This window comes from Crotalus tigris, unplaced genomic scaffold, assembly GCF_016545835.1.
Source record: "Crotalus tigris isolate CLP2741 ecotype Arizona unplaced genomic scaffold, ASM1654583v1 scf7180000018371.15429387391:27106975, whole genome shotgun sequence".
NCBI lineage: Eukaryota > Metazoa > Chordata > Lepidosauria > Squamata > Viperidae > Crotalus > Crotalus tigris.
The window spans coordinates 20,179,346-20,199,306 of NW_024096970.1; the positions used below are offsets into that span (position 1 = coordinate 20,179,346).

The 19,961-nt window shown below is 36.4% G+C and overlaps 1 protein-coding gene across 9 annotated transcripts in view; it reads right to left on the reverse strand.

The window, feature by feature from the left end:
• Positions 1-2,154: 2,154 nt before the first annotated feature.
• GPATCH2L (G-patch domain containing 2 like) overlaps positions 2,155-19,961 on the reverse strand; it is a 40,904-nt gene continuing 23,097 nt past the window's right edge. For 6 of the 9 annotated variants that reach the window (XM_039351668.1, XM_039351667.1, XM_039351669.1 and 3 more), the window contains 3 exons: positions 19,859-19,944; positions 12,521-12,618; positions 2,155-6,142 (listed from right to left, as the gene is read on the reverse strand). In XM_039351668.1, the coding sequence (XP_039207602.1) occupies positions 6,081-6,142; positions 12,521-12,618; positions 19,859-19,944 (246 nt within the window). In that variant the 3' untranslated portion in view covers positions 2,155-6,080. Of the gene's footprint in view, positions 6,143-12,520; positions 12,619-19,858; positions 19,945-19,961 lie in introns of those variants that run through there. The other 3 variants (XM_039351666.1, XM_039351663.1, XM_039351670.1) reach the window with 3 other exon arrangements.

Here is a 19,961-nt window from a genome sequence, read left to right on the forward strand (position 1 = left end):
GGTTCACTTAGTGACCATTCAAAGTTACAACAGCTCTGGAAAAAGTGAGTTATGACCATTTTTCACATTTACAACTGTTGCAACCTCCCCTGATCATGTGATCAAAATTCAGATGCTTGGCAACTGACCCATATTTATGACAGTTGAATGTCCCAGGGTCATGTGATCACCTTCTGTGATCTCCTGACAAACAAAGTCAGTGGGGAAGCCAGATTCACTTAACAACCATGTTACTAATTTAAAAACTGAGGTGATTCACTTAACAACTGTGACAAGAAAGGTTGTAAAATGGGGCAAAATTCACTTTAACAAATGTCTCACTTAGCCACATACATTTTGGGCTCAATTGTGGTCGTCAGTGGAGGACTATTTGTAAACATTTGTGAACAAAACATTTAAATAAATCATGTAAAAACCACAAAGCTTGACCATAGTACCTGCAGACCAGTGTTCCCATGAGAAAAGGTATTTTGGCACCACGAATCCATTTGCCTAAGCAAAATAGATGGACGTATCGTTAATATTCTGCCGTGAGAGGCAGATGAGAAAAATCAGATGGGCAGCAAATTAAACTGGTCATCTTAAAAAAAAAACTATGTAATCAAGAAAGGGCTTCCTCCATCTTCTATATATTTCTCTATGCAATAATATTACTCATTGGCGTCTCTTCTGGGTAGGTTGTTATTTACAAAACATTTGACAGCATTATTCATGCAGTGGACGGGACAAAAGCAAGAGGCAAGCCTCAACTGAGATTTGTATGGACATTATTAAGATAATCAGCAGAAACATCCAGTGCATCTAATCCCAATGCTGTGAACACCCCAGAGATATTCTGCAGAGGCTAGTCCCTAATTCATATAGAGAGACAACAAGGGTTTCAGCATCAACAGCCTGCATTGCAAATTTCTCCAGAAAAAAAAAGGGTCTGTCATTCCAATTGGAAATAATCTGTGTGCATCTGCAATACCAAGCTGCATCCTTCAGGGGTAGAAAACACTAGAAACAGCTTCTGAGCTATTACTTTTCAAGGTGAGTCACTTTAAATCACATCCACATGGTTCTGCCCAAGGAACAGGCTATTTCATAGGTGTTGATTTTCCATGTGGGCTTGTTTATGTGCCATCAGGATATAATTAAGGCAAGTAAAATAGACCATACAGTGAAAGCCAAAACCTTAGCAAGTATATACTTACAGCCTTAGCAAGTATATAGAGTACTCACAGATCAGTCACTGCATGCAGTTTTGAGCAATTTTTATGTGACAGTTTTATAATATTATACCACTACTACTACTAAGAATCAATCTGATTTTCAGAATGTTTCTCACATTTTTTTTTCTGTGTAGCATATAACAACTAGGATCATCCATAGCGAGGTATCTGCAGAACTAGGTACCTATTTTGTCATACCCTAGATCAGGGGTAGGCAACCTTGGCTCTTTTATGACTGGTAGACTTCAATTCCCAGAATTCCTGAGCCAGCAATGCTGAGGGGAAAGGGAGAGTTTCCAAGCTGAGCTATGCTGGCTCAGGAATTCTGGGAGTTGAAGTCCACAAGTTATAAAAGAGCCAAGGTTGCCTACCTCTGCCCTAGATTAATTGAAACGGAGTGACAAACAAAAGCTCTGCTGGATCTAACAATTTTTCCATTCTTCACAATAGCCAGTTAGGCATTTTATAAGCAAATGGCTTATTGCAGTAAGAAATATTCAGTGCATCTTGCTGAAGCTGAAAGCTTTGTAGAGTAAATTTGGGTACAGATAGTACCCAGTATCAGATTGAAGCCATCTAAGTTAATAGCCAGCACTGTATCACGGTATCATCTGGCAACAAATCCCATAAATTGTGTATTAGGTTAAGGAGTACTTCCTTTTATATATTTCACTGTTTCTTGGGATGACCTTGTGTTGTATCTTCCACACCAGGCATAATTTTGTAAATCTGCATGTGAAATGTATCATATGTGTTAAAATTCCAGTACCTTAATCTAGAAAGAGACATCTGTGTACAGTATCAGTCTTGCACACAAGCAGTGCTGGAGTGATTCCCCCGTTCATTATCTGTACCAGGCCTTAATTAAGTTGTTGCAAACATCTTTTAATGGGAGTTCTCCAATACTGTAATTACTAATAATTAGATTTGGCACAAGGTCTAGTTTAAAACTCATTTATTCCTTCACTGAAGTGTATTATTTATTGTTATTATTATTAAATTAAATTTGTAAACCACCCAACTCCCAACAACCTAAAAAAAGCAGCTATGCTCTTCCAATAATAGGATTTTTGGATCACAATAGTTTTTGTAAAAGTAAAATAAAAAACATTAAAATAGATACAGAAGCTCTAACTTGAAAGATCAGTAAATACAACATCAGAATGAAGCCACAGCTTAATACAGAACATCTAAAATTTGCAAGTGTCAAGGGTCTTCTGTGTCCTGCACTCGTATGATAATAGGTATTGAAGCCCCCACTGCTTTCTCCATGTTATACCATATATCAGTTTATGTATTATAAAGAACTCCATAATACTGTAACCAGAAGTAAAGCTGACAGTTTGCTTTTATTCCAGTAACAGAACTGTAACTTTTTCTTGTTAAAAAGATGTATGCATATTTCTTATCCAAGATTTGAAATATATTCTGCATAGAATTCATAGGGCCCTATTTATATAGTAATAATTATCTGGCTACAAATATAGTAGCAGCTATGAATGTTAAATATCAAACATTCTTATGGAAAAACCATTTTTCCAAATGGTGAGTGGAAGTAATATTTTTATAAAAATGGTTAAATTAATTAAAGCATAATAAAGAAACAAATCAACAGACTTAGGCTTGTTTCTATATCCTTTGACTCAGTTCCAAACATTTTGTCATTTTTTACAACTATTAAATGCAGAACAAAGTTGATATTTTAAAGGAACAGGGCAATCATGATAAGAAACTACGAAACAGCAAACAGTGCTCTTGTATCAAACTGTACTGAAATACATATTATAAATCCAATTCTAACCCTATTTGAGCTCTAGATCTGAGAACACAGAAAAAATAGGAAGAGTTTTACAAAATCTTCAGCATGTCTAAATGTGTAATGTTATGTAATGCAGCATAGGATCTGAGGCGTAGTAGAGCTTCCATTCAGTTCTATGAGAATTTATACAGGGGACAATAAAATGACTAATCTGGAAACAACAGTTATGATAGTGATTTCCCCAAGGCCTCTCAAATCTTCAGAAAGCATTCAAATAAATTGACTCGTGCATCCTTTATATATGATTAAAAAGGGTTTTTCTTGACAATCAATTTCGAAGTGTATTAAGAGAATATAAGGAGTCTACTAATGAAGATCTGAGTCTGTGCCTGGGAAACATGGTTAGCATTTAATGGCTTGGACACAGGCACAGCATCACTAACTATTTTAGTATAGCATGCATGAACTGCAGTATGTTACCTGATAAACCCATTTCACCACACTTTGCAAAATCTACAACAAAATCAGTGCCTGTTTGCATTCAAATATTTATATAGAATTAGTACATGTTCTTATTCCTGCATGTTATTCTTTAATATTATCAACTGACACAAAGCATTATAAAAGCATATGAAACATACCAATCCTTTCTCTGTTCCTAAGCATCATTTCAACTGCTAGCTGAATACACTAAATCCCACAAGGGAGAATTGCTGCCTACTTGCATTTCAAGATCCACCCAAACCTGCAGCCCGATTCACTCTGATTTTATATCCTAATATATTGGGTACAAATCAAATGTATTACTGTTGTGTCCTATTCAACACTCAGCCATTTTCAACTTGTCAACATTAAATCTAGCAGATTTCTAACAGAGAAGGATGGATGATTTTAAAAAGCACCAAAAAGCATATACTATAGTATAGCAAAATGTGCTAGACTGATTATATGGATACCTAGTTGTCAGGCCTCTAAATATGAATGCTGATACCTGAAATGTGGACTATTTTGCAGTCCTACTCACATATGATGACTCTTTACCACGATAGGAGTAACAAGGAAAAACATACGAAATAAAAAATACAAACCACTATATAGTGCTTCAAAAACAAAAAACATTCACATACATACTGTATATACACACATATGCAAGTGATTAACAAATGATAAAATTTAAAAGCTTCTCCCATAATAAGTTTATCTGAAAAATATTGCAACTGCACTGCATGCTTTTTCAGAACAATGAGAAGATATAATGCTTTCCTTTTAAACATTTATATCTGTGCTATTAATTGTACCGACAGATATGCATCCTTCTGAGGTCTACAATGAAAATGGCCAAAATATAGACAAGTTGGAAGTCTCAATTCAGGACACTTTTGCTAGTGTTTGTGTTAGTTTTCTATTTGCATCTAGGAAGCAAAGCAATATTTATGCAACTGTGCTTAGGAATATGTCAAGAGGAGTGATAGTCCGCACTGTTTTTTATGTTTTATGCTGGACAGAGATTGTAGAAGATGAAAAGACATGGTCATCAAGATAAACTCTAAGTGAGGACCATGAAGAAACCAGAAGGGTAGAAATCAAACAGGTGGAATAGGAAAAGGAGACCAGTGCAACAATGGCTCAGCCTCTGTGAAAAGACTCTAGAAGCCTGAAATAGAGATGAAAGTTGGTTAGCTAGCAGTGGGGTTTAGGGCAAACGTAGCTACTCTTGTACTATGTACAATGACCCAAATGCATCCTAGCTACTTTTTATTTAAAAACCATTACGTGCATGGGCTTTCAGAAGTTGAAGACTCCAAACCATTTTATCTAAAAGGCTGTAATACAGCAACGTACATCAGGGTAATACAGCAGATGTCTTTTAAAATAGCATACAGAGCATATCCTGCTGGTCACCCATTTTTATTATCAATCACTTCAAAATATTATATATTTCAAAGTTTCTTGACATAACAATTCAGTTCATAAATTATCATTCTGCTGGTTGTTCACAGGAAAAACAGGAAAGTGAGCTCAAAGGGAAAATGCATCTCATTTAAATCAAGTTTAGGATATTCCAGTGATTCTGGAAGAAAAATGAGAAAGGATTATTCTACACAAAGAACAACTTAAAGGGGATTTAACCAGCATACAAGTAGTCTTTGGGTTCTGATGGCAATTGGGCCTGGGTAGGGGGTGCTGCAGGATGGTGGAAGAGCGGAAGCGATTTACTGGAGCAACTTCCAATCTTTTCCTGCTGGCTTCCCTATGAAGTCAACAGGAAAGGTTGCAAATAGCAATTCCGTGACATGGTTCCGTGATGTTGTATCACGAGCCAGACACCCAGAAGCTCAGATTGCAGTCATGTGACAAGAGTGGTACAATAGCCAAAACTTCTTGACCAGTCGTATTTTCATTTTTTCAGTGCTGCCTGAACTCTGAACAATCATTGAACAAATGGGTGTAAGTGGAGGATTACCTGTATTGTGCTTGATTTTTTTTTTTCTAACAAGTAGCTGTTGGGAAAATGATCCCTCTGTAGCACTCAGGTTACCCAATCCATACCAAACATCTATTCACTCCATTCAAAACATCCATGCTGGAGTGACAAAGTCTGCTTCTTCAAAATACTGCAATTAGAACGTTTCCCTGTTTAATACAGAAATTCTAGTACAATGGATACTTCCAAATATGAAGAGGTTAGTAACAAAAGTAAGCATTTTCAGTAAACAATAACATTTTGCACATATCCACAATGTTTGTTCGCTTTGAGAACAAAGAAGCAAGGGTGCGTCATAACTCTTTGCACACCAATAGAAACATTACTAGTATAGAAATCTCAACACTGATTACATTTGCATTTTTATATAAACATGATTTGCAGGATATATTGAGTAATCAGATAATATTGACATGTCACATAATACTGAGAGACATTTATTGCCAGTCAAGGCATCTGATAAAAATTGTGATATACTCTGGAGTCCAACAGATTAGAAAACAGAGCTAGTTGCTAATAGAAGAATTGCCTGCTTTTAGTACCGTCTCATATGGCATTTTTTAAAAAGCTGTTGGGAGTGGTGATGATTCTTTCAGATGGTGGATCGATTCTGGCTCCAGAGTCAGTTCTGCTGGGTCACAGGCGGATCGGGGTTTGATGCATCTATGTGGATAGATAAAGCTGCTAGAACACAACAATAAACAGCGAAGAAAATGAAGTGAAAAGTAATGCCAAACAGATTTTTAAAAACCTACCATTTTTAATATCAAGATTTATGTGCCAAACCCCACCATTTAATCATTCCTGTTGTTACTAATTAATTTCCTTTCAACCATTAATTTGTTTTCAACCAGTCTAGGGTGGGGGGTGGAGGCAAACTACTAAAATAGTTCAAGTTTCTACAACAATATTTCATTGTCTGCTTGATATTTTTTTAAAAAAATGTAAACTTGCAAGCTACACTTCATGGATATATGTTTTACTCTCTGATCAATATATTCTGTCCAGTCAGTCACTACACAAACAACAGTAAAACATCATTTTGCCAGACTGCAAAATGCAAGAAGAAAAAAAATCAAACCATTCACATCTCCTATGAATTAACTCACTCTAGAATAGTGTTTCTCAACCTCTGCATGCTGCCAGGAGAATTCTGGGAATCAAAGTCCACACATCTTAAACTTGCAGAGTTGAGAAACACTGCTCTAGAGCTTTTGAAAATCACTTCTCAACTCACACTAGAAAGCTCTAATAGTTACAGCAAGTCTTCCTGTTATTAAACATTGCGGTAGTGAAACACACTGATCAATCTGTTCTTCCTGCTTTATGTATTAATATATCCAGGGTTGTGCTTGTTTTGTGCCAAGTTGGAAAAACTGAATTTTGTACCCAAAATAATCAAAATTATGTGATGAAACTGTAAGGAACTATCTATGGTCTTCTCTGCTCCAAAGATCATTCAAAAACATCTACTGCATGTAAAAAAGCAGGATAAGTTCCTTGTTGAATCTACTTTACAAACAGTAATAGGATTCAGACTAAAGACCATAAATATATTCTAGGCAGTGTGGAACAATTTGTCTGCCAAGAGAATGAGACAAGATGGAAGAAACTCTTCAGGCTGTTGGTGAGGCAACCTAACCCATGCTCGGTGCCTATCCATATCACAGGAAAGGGATCAAAGCAAGAACCAGCAATGTATTTTTTAATCCACCGAGAAGATAATTCTATTCTATATTCTATATTCTATTCTATTCTATTCTATTCTATTCTATTCTATTCTATTCTATTCTATTCTATTCTATTCTATTCTATTCTATTCTAAGAAAAGTCAAAGATGGGTCAAAATCATACAGATAGAGATAAAGGACCATTCAGTGTCTTCAAAATTACATCACTGAACAATGAACAGATACAGTAGGATAAGCATAAACTGGGAAGAGACAGTTCCATAAATAAACCAGTCCTAAGCTATGAAGGGCTTAGCCCCCCTCTTCTGGCCAGATCCTTACAGCCTGATGGCTCCAGAAAGCTGGATTGCTGGGAACCTTGATCTCAACATGGTGAAGGTTAAAGGCAGGTTTGTTTGCAATAAAGCCAACCACAAATTGATGGTGAATGAGATAGCAGACTTTGGGGGCACACATTTCTGAAGCCTGGTCAAAAGTCAAGAGTGTCACCTTGTCTAAAATCTGATCAGCTGTGTAACAAATATTTTATCAGATTTGAAGGCAGCCAGGAATGTGGGTGGGGATACCCACTAATTATATGTAGCCAAAGTTTCTGCTCTCGAAATTCTGAGGTGGGAGTGACTATCTGTTCTGCTGGGACGCAGAGAAGTTTGATATATCAGCCATCCTGTTGCCCAGCAGGCTTCCTCACCAGACTGCTAGAACTGGTCTCTGGACTGGTGTAGAGAAGCGCTTCCGATGAGGGACTTCAACCTCTTGCCCTGACTCCAGTAAGGTCTGGGAGTTCATGGCCTCCATGGCAATCATGAGTTTCTCTCAGGTAATCTCAAGAGTTAATAAAGATGGGTAGTCTTATATTAGACTTCGCCAGCAGATGTGGTAATGAAGGAATTTTCTACTTCCCCACTGCTACACCCATTTATCTGAATGGGCGTGGTTTTTTTTTTTGCAGGAAACCACCAAAAATGGCAAACAATATCGTAAGTCATGTTCATGTGACCACAGAATGCTGCAACCAGTCATAAAGCTGACTCACCCGATGTATAGTCATATAACTGCAGGGAGCAGTGTGACCATTTACAATAGCCAAGGTATGTTTTATGGGTCATAAAGCACCCATTCCATGGTCATCGTAACTTCAAGCAGTTGTAAAATGACCCATCTTTAAGCAAGGATTACCCGTATCCAAGACATCAAGAAAAGAAAAGAAAATAGACAGGTCCCTATAAATAGTATGCCATTACATTCAATCAAGGTTTTAAAAGAGGGAGTATTGTAGACTGAGGCTTTCCTTTCCACCATAGAATGAGGACAGCATCTTCACTAGACTGAGTATTACTATCTAAATTCAGTCAAAATTCAGCAAAACTTTCCGTAGATGGGGGAGGGAAAGGGTCTATGACAGAGGAAGATTTGTTGCTGCATGTTTAAGAAAGAAGCAAAATTCATCACAATGACAGGGCAGAGTGTTGGCAGAGATTTGAGCTATTTATTCTTTTAGGAAAATCCTATAAAGAATGACATGAGGAAGCCTCTATCTGCAGTCTTGTTCATCACATTGGTGAGGAGTCTGATAACAGATGTATGCAGTAGCATGATTTAGTGCCGGGAGCTGGACCCTGATGTGTATTAATACAGCAGCAAAGCGGAACGAGCTTCTCTTCATCACTCATCTCTATAAAAGAGGTGGAATCCGAGATGGCCTGATGTTAGGCAGAGCAAGCTCATTTGTTCTGCTGACTGATGGAGCCAGCTCAGGCTGTGTCCTTCACCTCTGTGGGGCACTCAGGTTGCATAAAGGAGTTCACTGAAGCAGGACCTGGTCAACAAGTGCGTTGAGAGCAATGGAGCTCAGCCGGAGATCTACGCTGAAGGTACATCCTTGCCTGTGTAGACTCCCAAACTGAAACCTGGCTCTGAATTCTGATTCATGGCAATCTTTTGCTGAAGATGCAAGAATTCATCAAAAGAAAACTATATCTACAGTGAAAGAAAGTTGCCGTCCACAAGCTATTCAGAGCAACTATCCAATGAACGGTGACTGAAACCAAGCTGTATAGAGAAAAGAAAAAAGATTGTCCAATAACTAGGGATGCTGTCACACAAAATACAGAAGTGTATTTTGCTATCTTGGAATCACAAAGCAATCAATTACACTTTTAAAAAAAAGAAAGATTCACTTATGATCATAGAAGTCCCAAAAAATCAGAAACCAAAAGAGATCCCCAAGTTAGTTTTCCAGGTAGAGTTTATAAATTCTGTCTTGTCTGTCTTTCTTTCCTTGTACTCTGCTCCAGTGATCTGTAACTGGGTCTCTTTGCAGGGATTTATATACTGTTTGAATCTTGGCATTAGATGCTTTTGGGAGACTAAACTAAATGTGAGGGTTATTAGCCACATTTACTATCCATCCCTCTCTCTTATTCATACACTACTAACTACACTACTAACAAATAGTGGGTATCAGTAAAAACAAAACAAAAAAAGCAAAGTTTCCTGGTAGAAGACTATATGGAAATCAAAACAATTTACAATATGTGGGGGGGGGAGTTACTAAAGTTACTAAACGTTACGAACAATATATATAGACAGAGAGAAAGAGACACAGAGAGACAGAGACACAGAGAGCGAGTGAGTGTCAAATATGGACTTCTTAAAGAATATATAAAGTGACTCCAGATTCTCTGTGAGGTCCCTACAACTGAAAATGTTTTTTTTAATTTTCACCCCAATACTAAAAGCCTCATTAAATCTTAAAGAGTATGGCTTAGACAAAAATGTTTCACTTACTAGACTCTACTGCATTTGAACAGAAAAGAAATGAGTAAATCATTATATTGCGATTAGAACTAAAGGTACTATGTTCTAAGAAGAAATAAGTATCTATAATTATTTAATTTCAAACTGAGTTTAGTCTCCTTTTGAACTACATAACAACTAGATGGAATTTGACAGCCACACAATGGAGATGGGTTCTCTGTACCCCTGCTGTTGCTAAGATTTTAATCCTTCAACATTAGACATAAAAATGCATGCTGAAGAACTAATGTTACTTATGTGCCTATAAATATGGATTATACAAGCAATAAAATATTGCCAAAATACATTTATTTTATTGAAATTGTTATGTAAAATAATTCCTAGGTATATACCTATATACAGAAGAGGAGCCCCTTATATCTACACTTCATGTTGTTGTATTTTCAATCTTCTTCTTTTTTTCTATTTTTCCTTTATTTGATTAAACATAGCAAAACAGGGCATGGTGAATGGTTGTGAGCAGCTGAATCTTTCCCTGTTTTTTTCTCCAATGCCTGATAATATGAATATTTTCTTTTCTTCCCCAGCCTAAGCTACAGTGATTTGGAAAGAAAGAAATTAACCGAACCCAAAAACTTGTTCCTACCAAGAGGGTACTTAGAATCTCCATCTTATAGGAAATCAGTTGTATAGGTGTTGGCGGTAGCCCCAACAATATACAATTACTGAAAGCCATGATGGTGCAGTGGTTAGAATGTAGTATTGCAGGCTAACTCTGCCCACAGCCTGGAGTTCAATCCTGAACTGGCTCAAGGTTAACTCAGGCTTCCATCCTTCTGAGGTGAGTAGAATCAGGACCCAGATTGTTGGAGGCACTATGCTGACATTTGTAAAGTGCTCAGAGAGTGCTATAAAGCAGGGGTCTGTGGCATGCCAGAAACCATGAAACCAAGCAAAGCCTCATTTGCGGGATGCATGCTGCATGCGAAACCATGCTCCGTCCAGTTCACGGAAAAACCTCTCTCCACAGAACCAGTCCCTGGTGCCCAAAAGGTTGGGGGCCACTACTGTTAGCATTATGGAACAGTATATAAGTCTAAGTGCTATTGCTACCACCTTTGGTTTATTTGGCCTGCTCCTTGCTGATGCTTCAGAAAGTTATACAAAGATGCCTATCTTGACAAAAATTTGGGCACTAGTGATGGTGATTAGATTGCTTTTTTATTGGGGAGGGTTTTCATTGTGGTTGTGGTTGGGGTAGATCTGATTTATGAGGTGCTAGTTTTATGGGGAGTGACAAGATTTTATGTTAGGCATGATACTGTAAGCCATCTGAGTCATTGTGATTAAATGATATAAATCTAAGTAATATAAACAAACTTCAGAAGGAAAGATTTTAGTTCATCTCTCCATAATGTCTTTCTTTCACATAAGCTATACTCTTTTGATGCAGTTTGGCATGATCAAAATATAATAGCCTCTATCTCATCATTTTTTGCTCTAAAAGCAGAAATCTTCAGTTTACATTAAACGTTAGGCATCTGTACTTCTCTTGGATTCCCTTCAGACTCTCTCCCCAGCTCCATTCCTGAGCTGTTTTTGATGGTGATTTGAATTTCACCAGCAGAATGATAAAATTGGATATAACATGGATACAAATTTAAGTCTATCCTCAACCATGTAAACTCACTGAGCAATTTTGGGCCAGTTGCTCTTTCTCAGCCCCTTGTCCAATTCAACACTATTATACTGACAATCCTCAACTTAAGATAAATCACTTAATAACATTCAAGTTAGGACAGCCTTGGAAAAAAAAATACTTATGACCCATCCCAAAGTTATAACTGTCATACTATCCATAGTCATGGGTCTTTTTTTAAAAAAACAGGCACCTTGCAAAATAAATTATAGGAGTCTAAAATACGTGGAGGACACCAGATTGGGAAAGACTTGCCTAGATTCCCTTGGGATATCACCATGCTTCCTGTACCAAGCACATAAAAGCTAGCACTCTACTTTCAAACACAATATAATATTTCCTACTCAGCGTGATGCTCTTCAGTCAAAGTGCCCAAATACTGACATAAAAAAGCAATAAATATCCTGTTTTTCTATATCAAAATCTTTCTATGGAACCACAACTGGTGACTGGACAGGTTAATAATGCAATCTTAAAGGAAAACAAATTTTGTGGGAAGCAACACCACATTGTGCAATCCGGCTGAATTATGTAGAAGGAGTCAGGTTTGCATACATACAACATCTTTTACCATACAAAATAATTTATTTCCGTGAGTTACAAAACACAACATGCTATGAAGGCTTCAATTACTGCTGACAGCTGCGTTTTAATCAGGTACTTCTCAAACATTTGCAAACCAACAGTTACTGCCAAAAGGGCAGTATCCAATATTAAATTTGGCATTTGTGTACAACAAATGAAAAAATTATATAATATTCCCATCAGGTGCCTGCTTTTTAATATGGACAAAAACAGTTGAAAAGACAGATCTCTTAAAGTGTGGATCTTCTCATGAATTTCAAATAATTTCTCCTCCAAAACTGCCGCATTCCATTTCACTAACAACTGAAGCAAGTTTTAGCCCTTTACCTGAGGTGGGGCTGGAAAGTGAAGCTGTTGCCATCACCGGTTTGCGTTTTCTCTTGATGTCCCTTGAGCACGGTGGTCCCAGATGTATATTAGTCTGTCTAAAGAATGAATAAACTATACCAATTAGAAAAAGAAGCCAACAAGTATCACACTGATGGTCCTTTAGAAGGAAATGCATCAGCCAGATAATTTTTAATTAGAATTTATGGTGCGCTATTTTTAAAATATAACAATTCTTTTTATTTGATTGATTTGATTTATATACTGGTTCTCTGCTGAGGAGTGAAGCCAGCTAACAAAATTTAAAAAGATTTTAAAAAATCAAAAAAAATTCTATCCTGCTCTATGGAGTAGAGAATTGGTCTCTGACAGAAGGCCACCTGAAGAGACTAGAAGCATTTGAAATGTGGATTTACAGGTGGCTGTTACATGTAAGCTGGGTTGACAAGATCAGAAATTAGGAGGTGATAAGCCGCCTGGGAAAGTCAAGGGAAATCATCAAAACAATTAAAAAATGAAAATTAGAATATTTCGGACATGTCATGCGACACCCAGAAAAATACGGCATACTCCATTTAAATCCTCCAGGGAAAGATAGAAGGCAAACGAGGTCCAGGCAGAAGAAGAACATCATGGCTTCAAAATCTAGGGGGCTGGTTTTGACCAAACTCAGCAGCACTTTTTTGTGCGGCTGCTGATAAAAACAGGATCACCAACATGATCGCCAACGTCCGATAACGGATATGACACAAGAAGAAGAAGAAAATCAAAAACATAGGTGAAAGCTAACAATCTAAATAATAGTGCTAATAGTATACACTGTGGTAAAACCCTACAAAAGAAAGGGGACTTAATAGATATTCTATGTACTGAATGAGCAGGAACCAAAAGCAACCTCGGAGGGACTGGTTTCCCTAGCACACTTCCAAAGAGCAGAGATACTGTACATTTCCTACTCTGTGAAGAAACTATCAATGAATTTTGTTAGAGAAGAAAAATAGATTAAATATTTATAGTTAAATTATCTGGCTTGGAAAACATTCTTCCACATTTATGGCAAACTTTGCTAAAGGCAATTTAAGGGGGGAAATGCATAAAATCAAAGAACCCAGAAGAGTTACATGTATTTAACTATAGATAAAGGGCTAGGACAAAGGCTTCAGAAAGGAAAGAAGAAAAAATAGCCTTCACTAATTTATCTTTATCAAACAATAAATAAATGATTGACAGAGTTACAAAGTATTAGAAAGATTAGACCGTTTCCTGATGCAGTTGCCTGACCCATAGGAACTGGCTATAGGGCAATATCATAGACCAATCCATAATAAATGCGGATTTTAAAATTTTGAAAACATTTACGCCACAATAAAGTAGCACATTCAAGCCCTTTTACTTCAACAGGTTGAAGTACCCATTGCCTTGTATTACAGCTGTGCTCTCTTTTTAAGCACATTGTACTTAATGTACATTGAGAGTGCAATGAAACTGCTAGATAGAAATCAATTTGTTTCACAAGTGGCTCCTTTACTCCACATATTAAGTTCTATGATGCAAAAGGCAGTGTGCTGAAGTTTTTAATTATGCTCCTTTGTGGTAATATAGAAGCATCTGCCCTATATATTTTCATTGTTAGACCAGATAATTATTATTCATGCCTGGCTTAGTCTTGATATGAAAAAATAAGTCAGTACTATGAGTGATAGACATGTATATATCCCTCAAACAAGACACTGATTTTGATCCAACTTATAGATTTATAGTAGTCCTATTAAAAGCAATGGAAAAAATAATCATAAATTCAGTGGATCTACTTTAAATATCATTCAATGCATAGTGCTTTGCCTCTTTTTTAAGTGGCAAAATGATACTAAGGAAATCTTGGGAATATTAACATACAGTTATAAGAATTATCAACAAGGGAAAGTGAAGTATAAATATAGTAAGATGAGATAATGCTAAAAATACTTTGCTGAAACAAAAAAAGGTAACTAGTAAAGTAAACATAGGTACATCAAGTTATATATTTTGTAGCTATTTATTCAAATATATCCTTTATTGATTGTTTTCTTTCTAGCTAATAAATCAAGAGCCTATTGATCTCAGGCCTGGACTAACAATGTGTTAAGTGTTTATTTCAAGCCTGCATTGCACTACACAGAGAGTACAAGGCTTATTCCACTTCTGGCCTGCATCTCAAGTGTCCTCGGTATGACAGATTGTATCTCAGGTTTACAGTGGGAAAAATTAATGCACAGCCTACAGCCTATACTCTCTCACCTACTTTTGCTATCCTCAGCGTAATACTGTAACAGCAGCAATGGCTATTGACAACATGGATAGTCTCAGTTCGGAAGTTCTGCTTTCAATGTTAAGGAAGGAACCTAGATGTTTAGCAGAGGAATAATACAATAAAGCATTTCTATTAGATTTAAGCATATTTGATCTATTAATAGATGGGCTAAAGAGAAATGGAGATATTCACCGATGAATATATTCACTTTTCTGATAATTAACTACATTCTTATGCTACACTAGAGAACTAGCACACTGCCAACTGCAGGAAAAACAATGTCCCAGGAGTGTGTTGGAATATCAACATCTCTAAACAATAAAAATCATTTAGAAATTATGTTTAGTTGCAAATACAGTACTCAGAATGATAATCACACAAAGTATTCAATTGAAAGCAAGAAATAAGTTCTTTCATAATGAAATATTGAATCTGAGCAACAATAGAAGTTTTCAAAAGATCCAAGATATACACCCTTTAAATCTACATAGATAAAAAAAATACATAGAAATCAAGGGTCTATAATTAGCTCACAAGCAGGGAGTAGAATGTTAGACATTACAAAAATAATTCTACCTTAATTTTCTACCAGAAAGTACCCAAATCAGAACTGAAATATTTTAAATAACTTGAATTATATGAACTGTACTAATGGAATTGCACTACAAAAAGGTGTTAATACAGGGAAACCACTTGTCTTTTAAACAACTTATTCAGCTACCTTCATGGAAAGGAACCATTAAGAAGAAATATTTCCTATCAAGGGTATTGGATTGACAGTATTCAGCTCAGCTATTGCTGTTGTACACACTGCATCCACAGCAGGCAGCATAAAAGATACCTTTCTAAGCCTTGAGGTACCACCTGGGGCTATTTCTGATGCCTTCAAAGGTCAAAGTTAATAGTGAGAACAGAGCTCTTCTGCCTCTTTGAAATGACACCAGATAGCTGAACAACCATGTCTGATCTGCACATTGCACATAGAAACCAGTGTTCATCCAATCAATTCAATAATCACATATTTATATTGAGGAAATAGCTCATTATACAGCATGGATAAGTGCCCAGGTATAAAATTACACCTAATTCAAAAGCTTGCCTACTCCCGAATGGCAAATAAAATGTCTTAGGGAAACAAAAATTCCACCTTTTTCTCCCTGCCCCTTAACTCAGCCATACAAAGCTAATAATCAAAATGTATGGGTAATTAATTAACAATTAGCCATGTGATTAATCCCTTCCATCTTTGCAGCATGTATCACCGTCTAACAGACCCACCTGCAGGGACAAGTGAAAAAATTTTCTGAGTGGCTAAACAATTAATACCTTCCCTTAGACCAGAGACATTTTTCTAGAGTACTGAAAAATACTTAAATGTCTGACTCAGTGCAAAGTCCCAGGGATTCATTTCATTGCCAAACCTGACAGAGCCAAATGCTCATATTACCTTCACCTACTGTGCATCCGAGAGACCATCCAGTAAGTCCAAAATTTTACTTTTCTCTGTTTTTTAGATAAAGGATCTCAAAGGGCACTGACTCTGCTCACGAAATATACCATTAAACATAATATGTATGTATGTATGTATGTATGTATGTATGTATGTATGTATGTATGTAGTGGTGTGTTTTTGTTTTTTGATGCACCCTGTCGGCCCAAATATGGGAAGAAGAAATCCACCTTTAACTCTGTTAGCAATCAAAAAAAAATTAGCGTATGTATGTATGTATGTATTACATTTATATGACCATCTTTCTCACAAAAAATGACCCTGGATGACATAAAACAATTTATCAAAACAATGAATTTATAAAAAAAAACTATCATTATTAAAATTACAAAACAGTCATTATTAAAATATAAAAACCACATGGCCATGGAGAGAGTGAACATCAGCCACAGTGATGGGGCCTTCTAAAAATTTCATTGGTTCTTTGGGATTTGAGGGACTTCCTGAACATTAACAGAGATGGAGCTAACCTCATTCCTCATAAGTGTTGGCTCATTAGAGTTTCAGCACAGGGGTCCTCAACCCCCGGTCCATGGACCATCACCGGTCTGCAGCATGCCAGAAACCGGGCCACACAAACAAGTGAAAGCACGCCCCCTCCGGTCTGCAGAAAAACCTCTCTCCATGGAACTGATCCCTGATGCCCAAAGGTTGGGGGGCACTGCTTTAGCACAGTACTTGTGTAAAGGAAAGCTGTAATCATCCTCAAAAGGGGGCATTCTATTATTAGACAATATTCAGGATTGTGGCGGGGGGGGGGGAAATCAAGTCTGCTGTCACAATGCGGCTCATATATTTCAAAACCAAAAAATAATGCAGAGAAGAGTGCTCAGTGCCAACTTCTTCAGGTTTCCTACTACAGAGCACAGTCAAAACAGAAGTTATGGTAGGCAAGCATGATTAGTAAATGCTTTGTGCCCTTAAAGAGCAGCAATTACAGGCATGTGAAGAGAAGGAAAAGAAGCCCCTGAGATGCTCTTCGTCGCATGCCTCCCGAGAGGCAGCAGGCCATTAAAATTCCATGATGTAGAATCAAAAACAGCCTGGGAACAGCCAGAAGGCAATACAGCAAATTAATATACCAACCATCTCCAGGGAAAGAGACAAAAAAATGCAGAAAACTCTCTTCACATTGCAAAATAAAATTATACTACTAATGATAACAGCCACCAAACACACCAGACACAGAGTACTTCTAATGATGGGTGTGGAATTCCCAGTGCTGCTTCTAATGCTTTGAGAGAAGTCTCAACACATCACAGACAGAAATCTAGAAAAGAAATCTTGCTATAGTACAATTTATACAGTCTTTTAACTACATCTTCCAAGGAAACCTCAACAAAGCCATCTCCTTGACACTAAAGAGCTCCTCCTTGCACACTTGTGGCCTCATATTCAACAATCTAGCTGGCGGCTCTGTTTAAATGAAGCAGTGGGTTACCAGGTAATCACTATGCTATCAAAATAAACTGAAATCATAAACCATTTGAGAGGCAAAGAAAATATGGGCTATAATACATAGCTCCCTCTCTCCGGGATCTGCTTGACAATAGTACTTTCAGTAATATAACATACCTGTAAAGGCAGACTGACATTTTATTATTTATTTATTTTTTTGCTAATTCTGTAAAGGCAGACAAAACTAGCAAAAAGAAGCAGTAAAAAAAGGGGGAAACAAATTGGTAAAATAGATTGGGATAGACAACTGCAACCAAAACTAACTGCAGTTTCTGAAAATTATTTATTCATGTTTCTTTCATTTAGTAAAAATGGAAAGTCATTTACTTATTTAACCGAAAAAGTATGGTGTTATTTGGGGGGAAACTGAATAATTTGTACTTTTCATTGAAAATTCAGATTCTTATAAGAGAGATTAATGGAAATAGAATATAGTACATGAACAGTGATGAGTAAGATGCAACAAATTTGGAAATTGAAATTTGGTTTAATAGAGTCCCTTAAGAGTTACTAGTGATAACAATATATCTATTTTAATCTTGATCAAGTAAACCAACATTATATTCTTTCCTTTTCTAACATCTGATCTTTAGTCCCTTCAACTAATACCCTAAAACTTGATTTCTTTTCATATTTTCTTTGTCTCTTCTCACAAAATTCCTCTTTTGAAAATCCAATATAAGAAAATTGTCCAGGTCACTCTCTGGATATCTTATTTGTATATTCATTTTAAACATTAAGACATCAGCAAGTTTCTTTTGTATGTCCTGTGTAGTATCTTTTTCTAAGTCATTTTTGTAGTCTGTCATTTTAAATCACTCTCAAATCAGGTAAAAGTTGTTCCTCTTCCATAACATATTTTAAGCATAGTCTATCAATATCTTAAAATTAATTTCTGGATCCCATGTTCAAAAATATCCTTCAATATGTCCAGTGTTAAAATATTTTGCTTCATTCTGCATTTGTAAGTCAAATTTAAGCAACATTCTCGTTTAATTGTAATCTTTAGTTGCTTCTAGTTCCCTCTAGTGTCTAATTTTAAAAGTCTAATCTCATGGGGGGGGGGTTTAAATTAAAAAAAGGCATTTTCTCATGGGAAAGATTCTTATAATTAATTCCCAAATCTTTTTTTTTTGCAAATTTATCTGAACCCTTATTCCATTTGTAACTTTCTAAAATTAAAAAACAAAACATAACCCTAAGCCCATATATTTAAAACATATTTTCCTATGGATTGAAGGAAACTCACTCAGTGCTGAAAAGCTGTCAATCCAAAGGTTCATAATAAGTGAAAATTGGTAATTAACAAGTAATTTCTAAAAATGATTAGAAGAGAAGGTATGTGAAACCAGTGTTTTTTTTAATGGTGCCAACTACATCTTGAGCAAGATGGCTATTTCCCCATCTCACAGATATCTAAACTGGCCAGTGTCTACTGTCTTGCAGTCTCCTCATGAGCAGCAATTTTCTGGAGTAGTTGTGGGTGATCTCAAGCCCTCTCGTTGTCTGAAAAGGAATTATGAAGAGCTGTTCTATTTGCTGGCTTTTCATTCCATATGGTCATCAGCTCCACTTTTCATGGAACTGCTTTTTTTTTGCCATTTCTTCTCTAAAAGTCATACTGCTGGCCTTACAAATTAAAGCAGCTAAACTAATTCTTAAATTGCTTCTTCCCTATTCCGTGTTTTTTTTTTGTAACATCCTGTCAACCAAACAGTTCTTTAAAACTATATGCATTTTGGTCAAATAATCATTATAAATATTTGGTTAGTCCTAATAAAGACACATCCCATGGTATTTTCTCCCCATAGAGTAATGGCTATGAATATGATTGTGTTTCATTATAGTAAGTACTTTTAATGCTTTCTTACACAAAGCTCTTTTAGTTTGGTAAAGGTGTTGTTAATCATATATTTACTTTCAAGATTATTATTCATATTAGACATCCATCCAAGAGTCTCTTTAGAAAGGGTAGAAATGAAATGTTGGACAGATATACTGTATATTTTCAGACTTATATGTTCCAAAACCAACAAAAAAGTATCATTCCATATGATGTAAAAACAAAGCATGTGATTACCTGGCTGAGCAGCGTGCTGGTGAGCATCTTCGGTGTGAAGCATCAGCAAGAACATCCAAGGAATACAGTGGAGATAATGGACTGAACTATAAATTTAAAACAG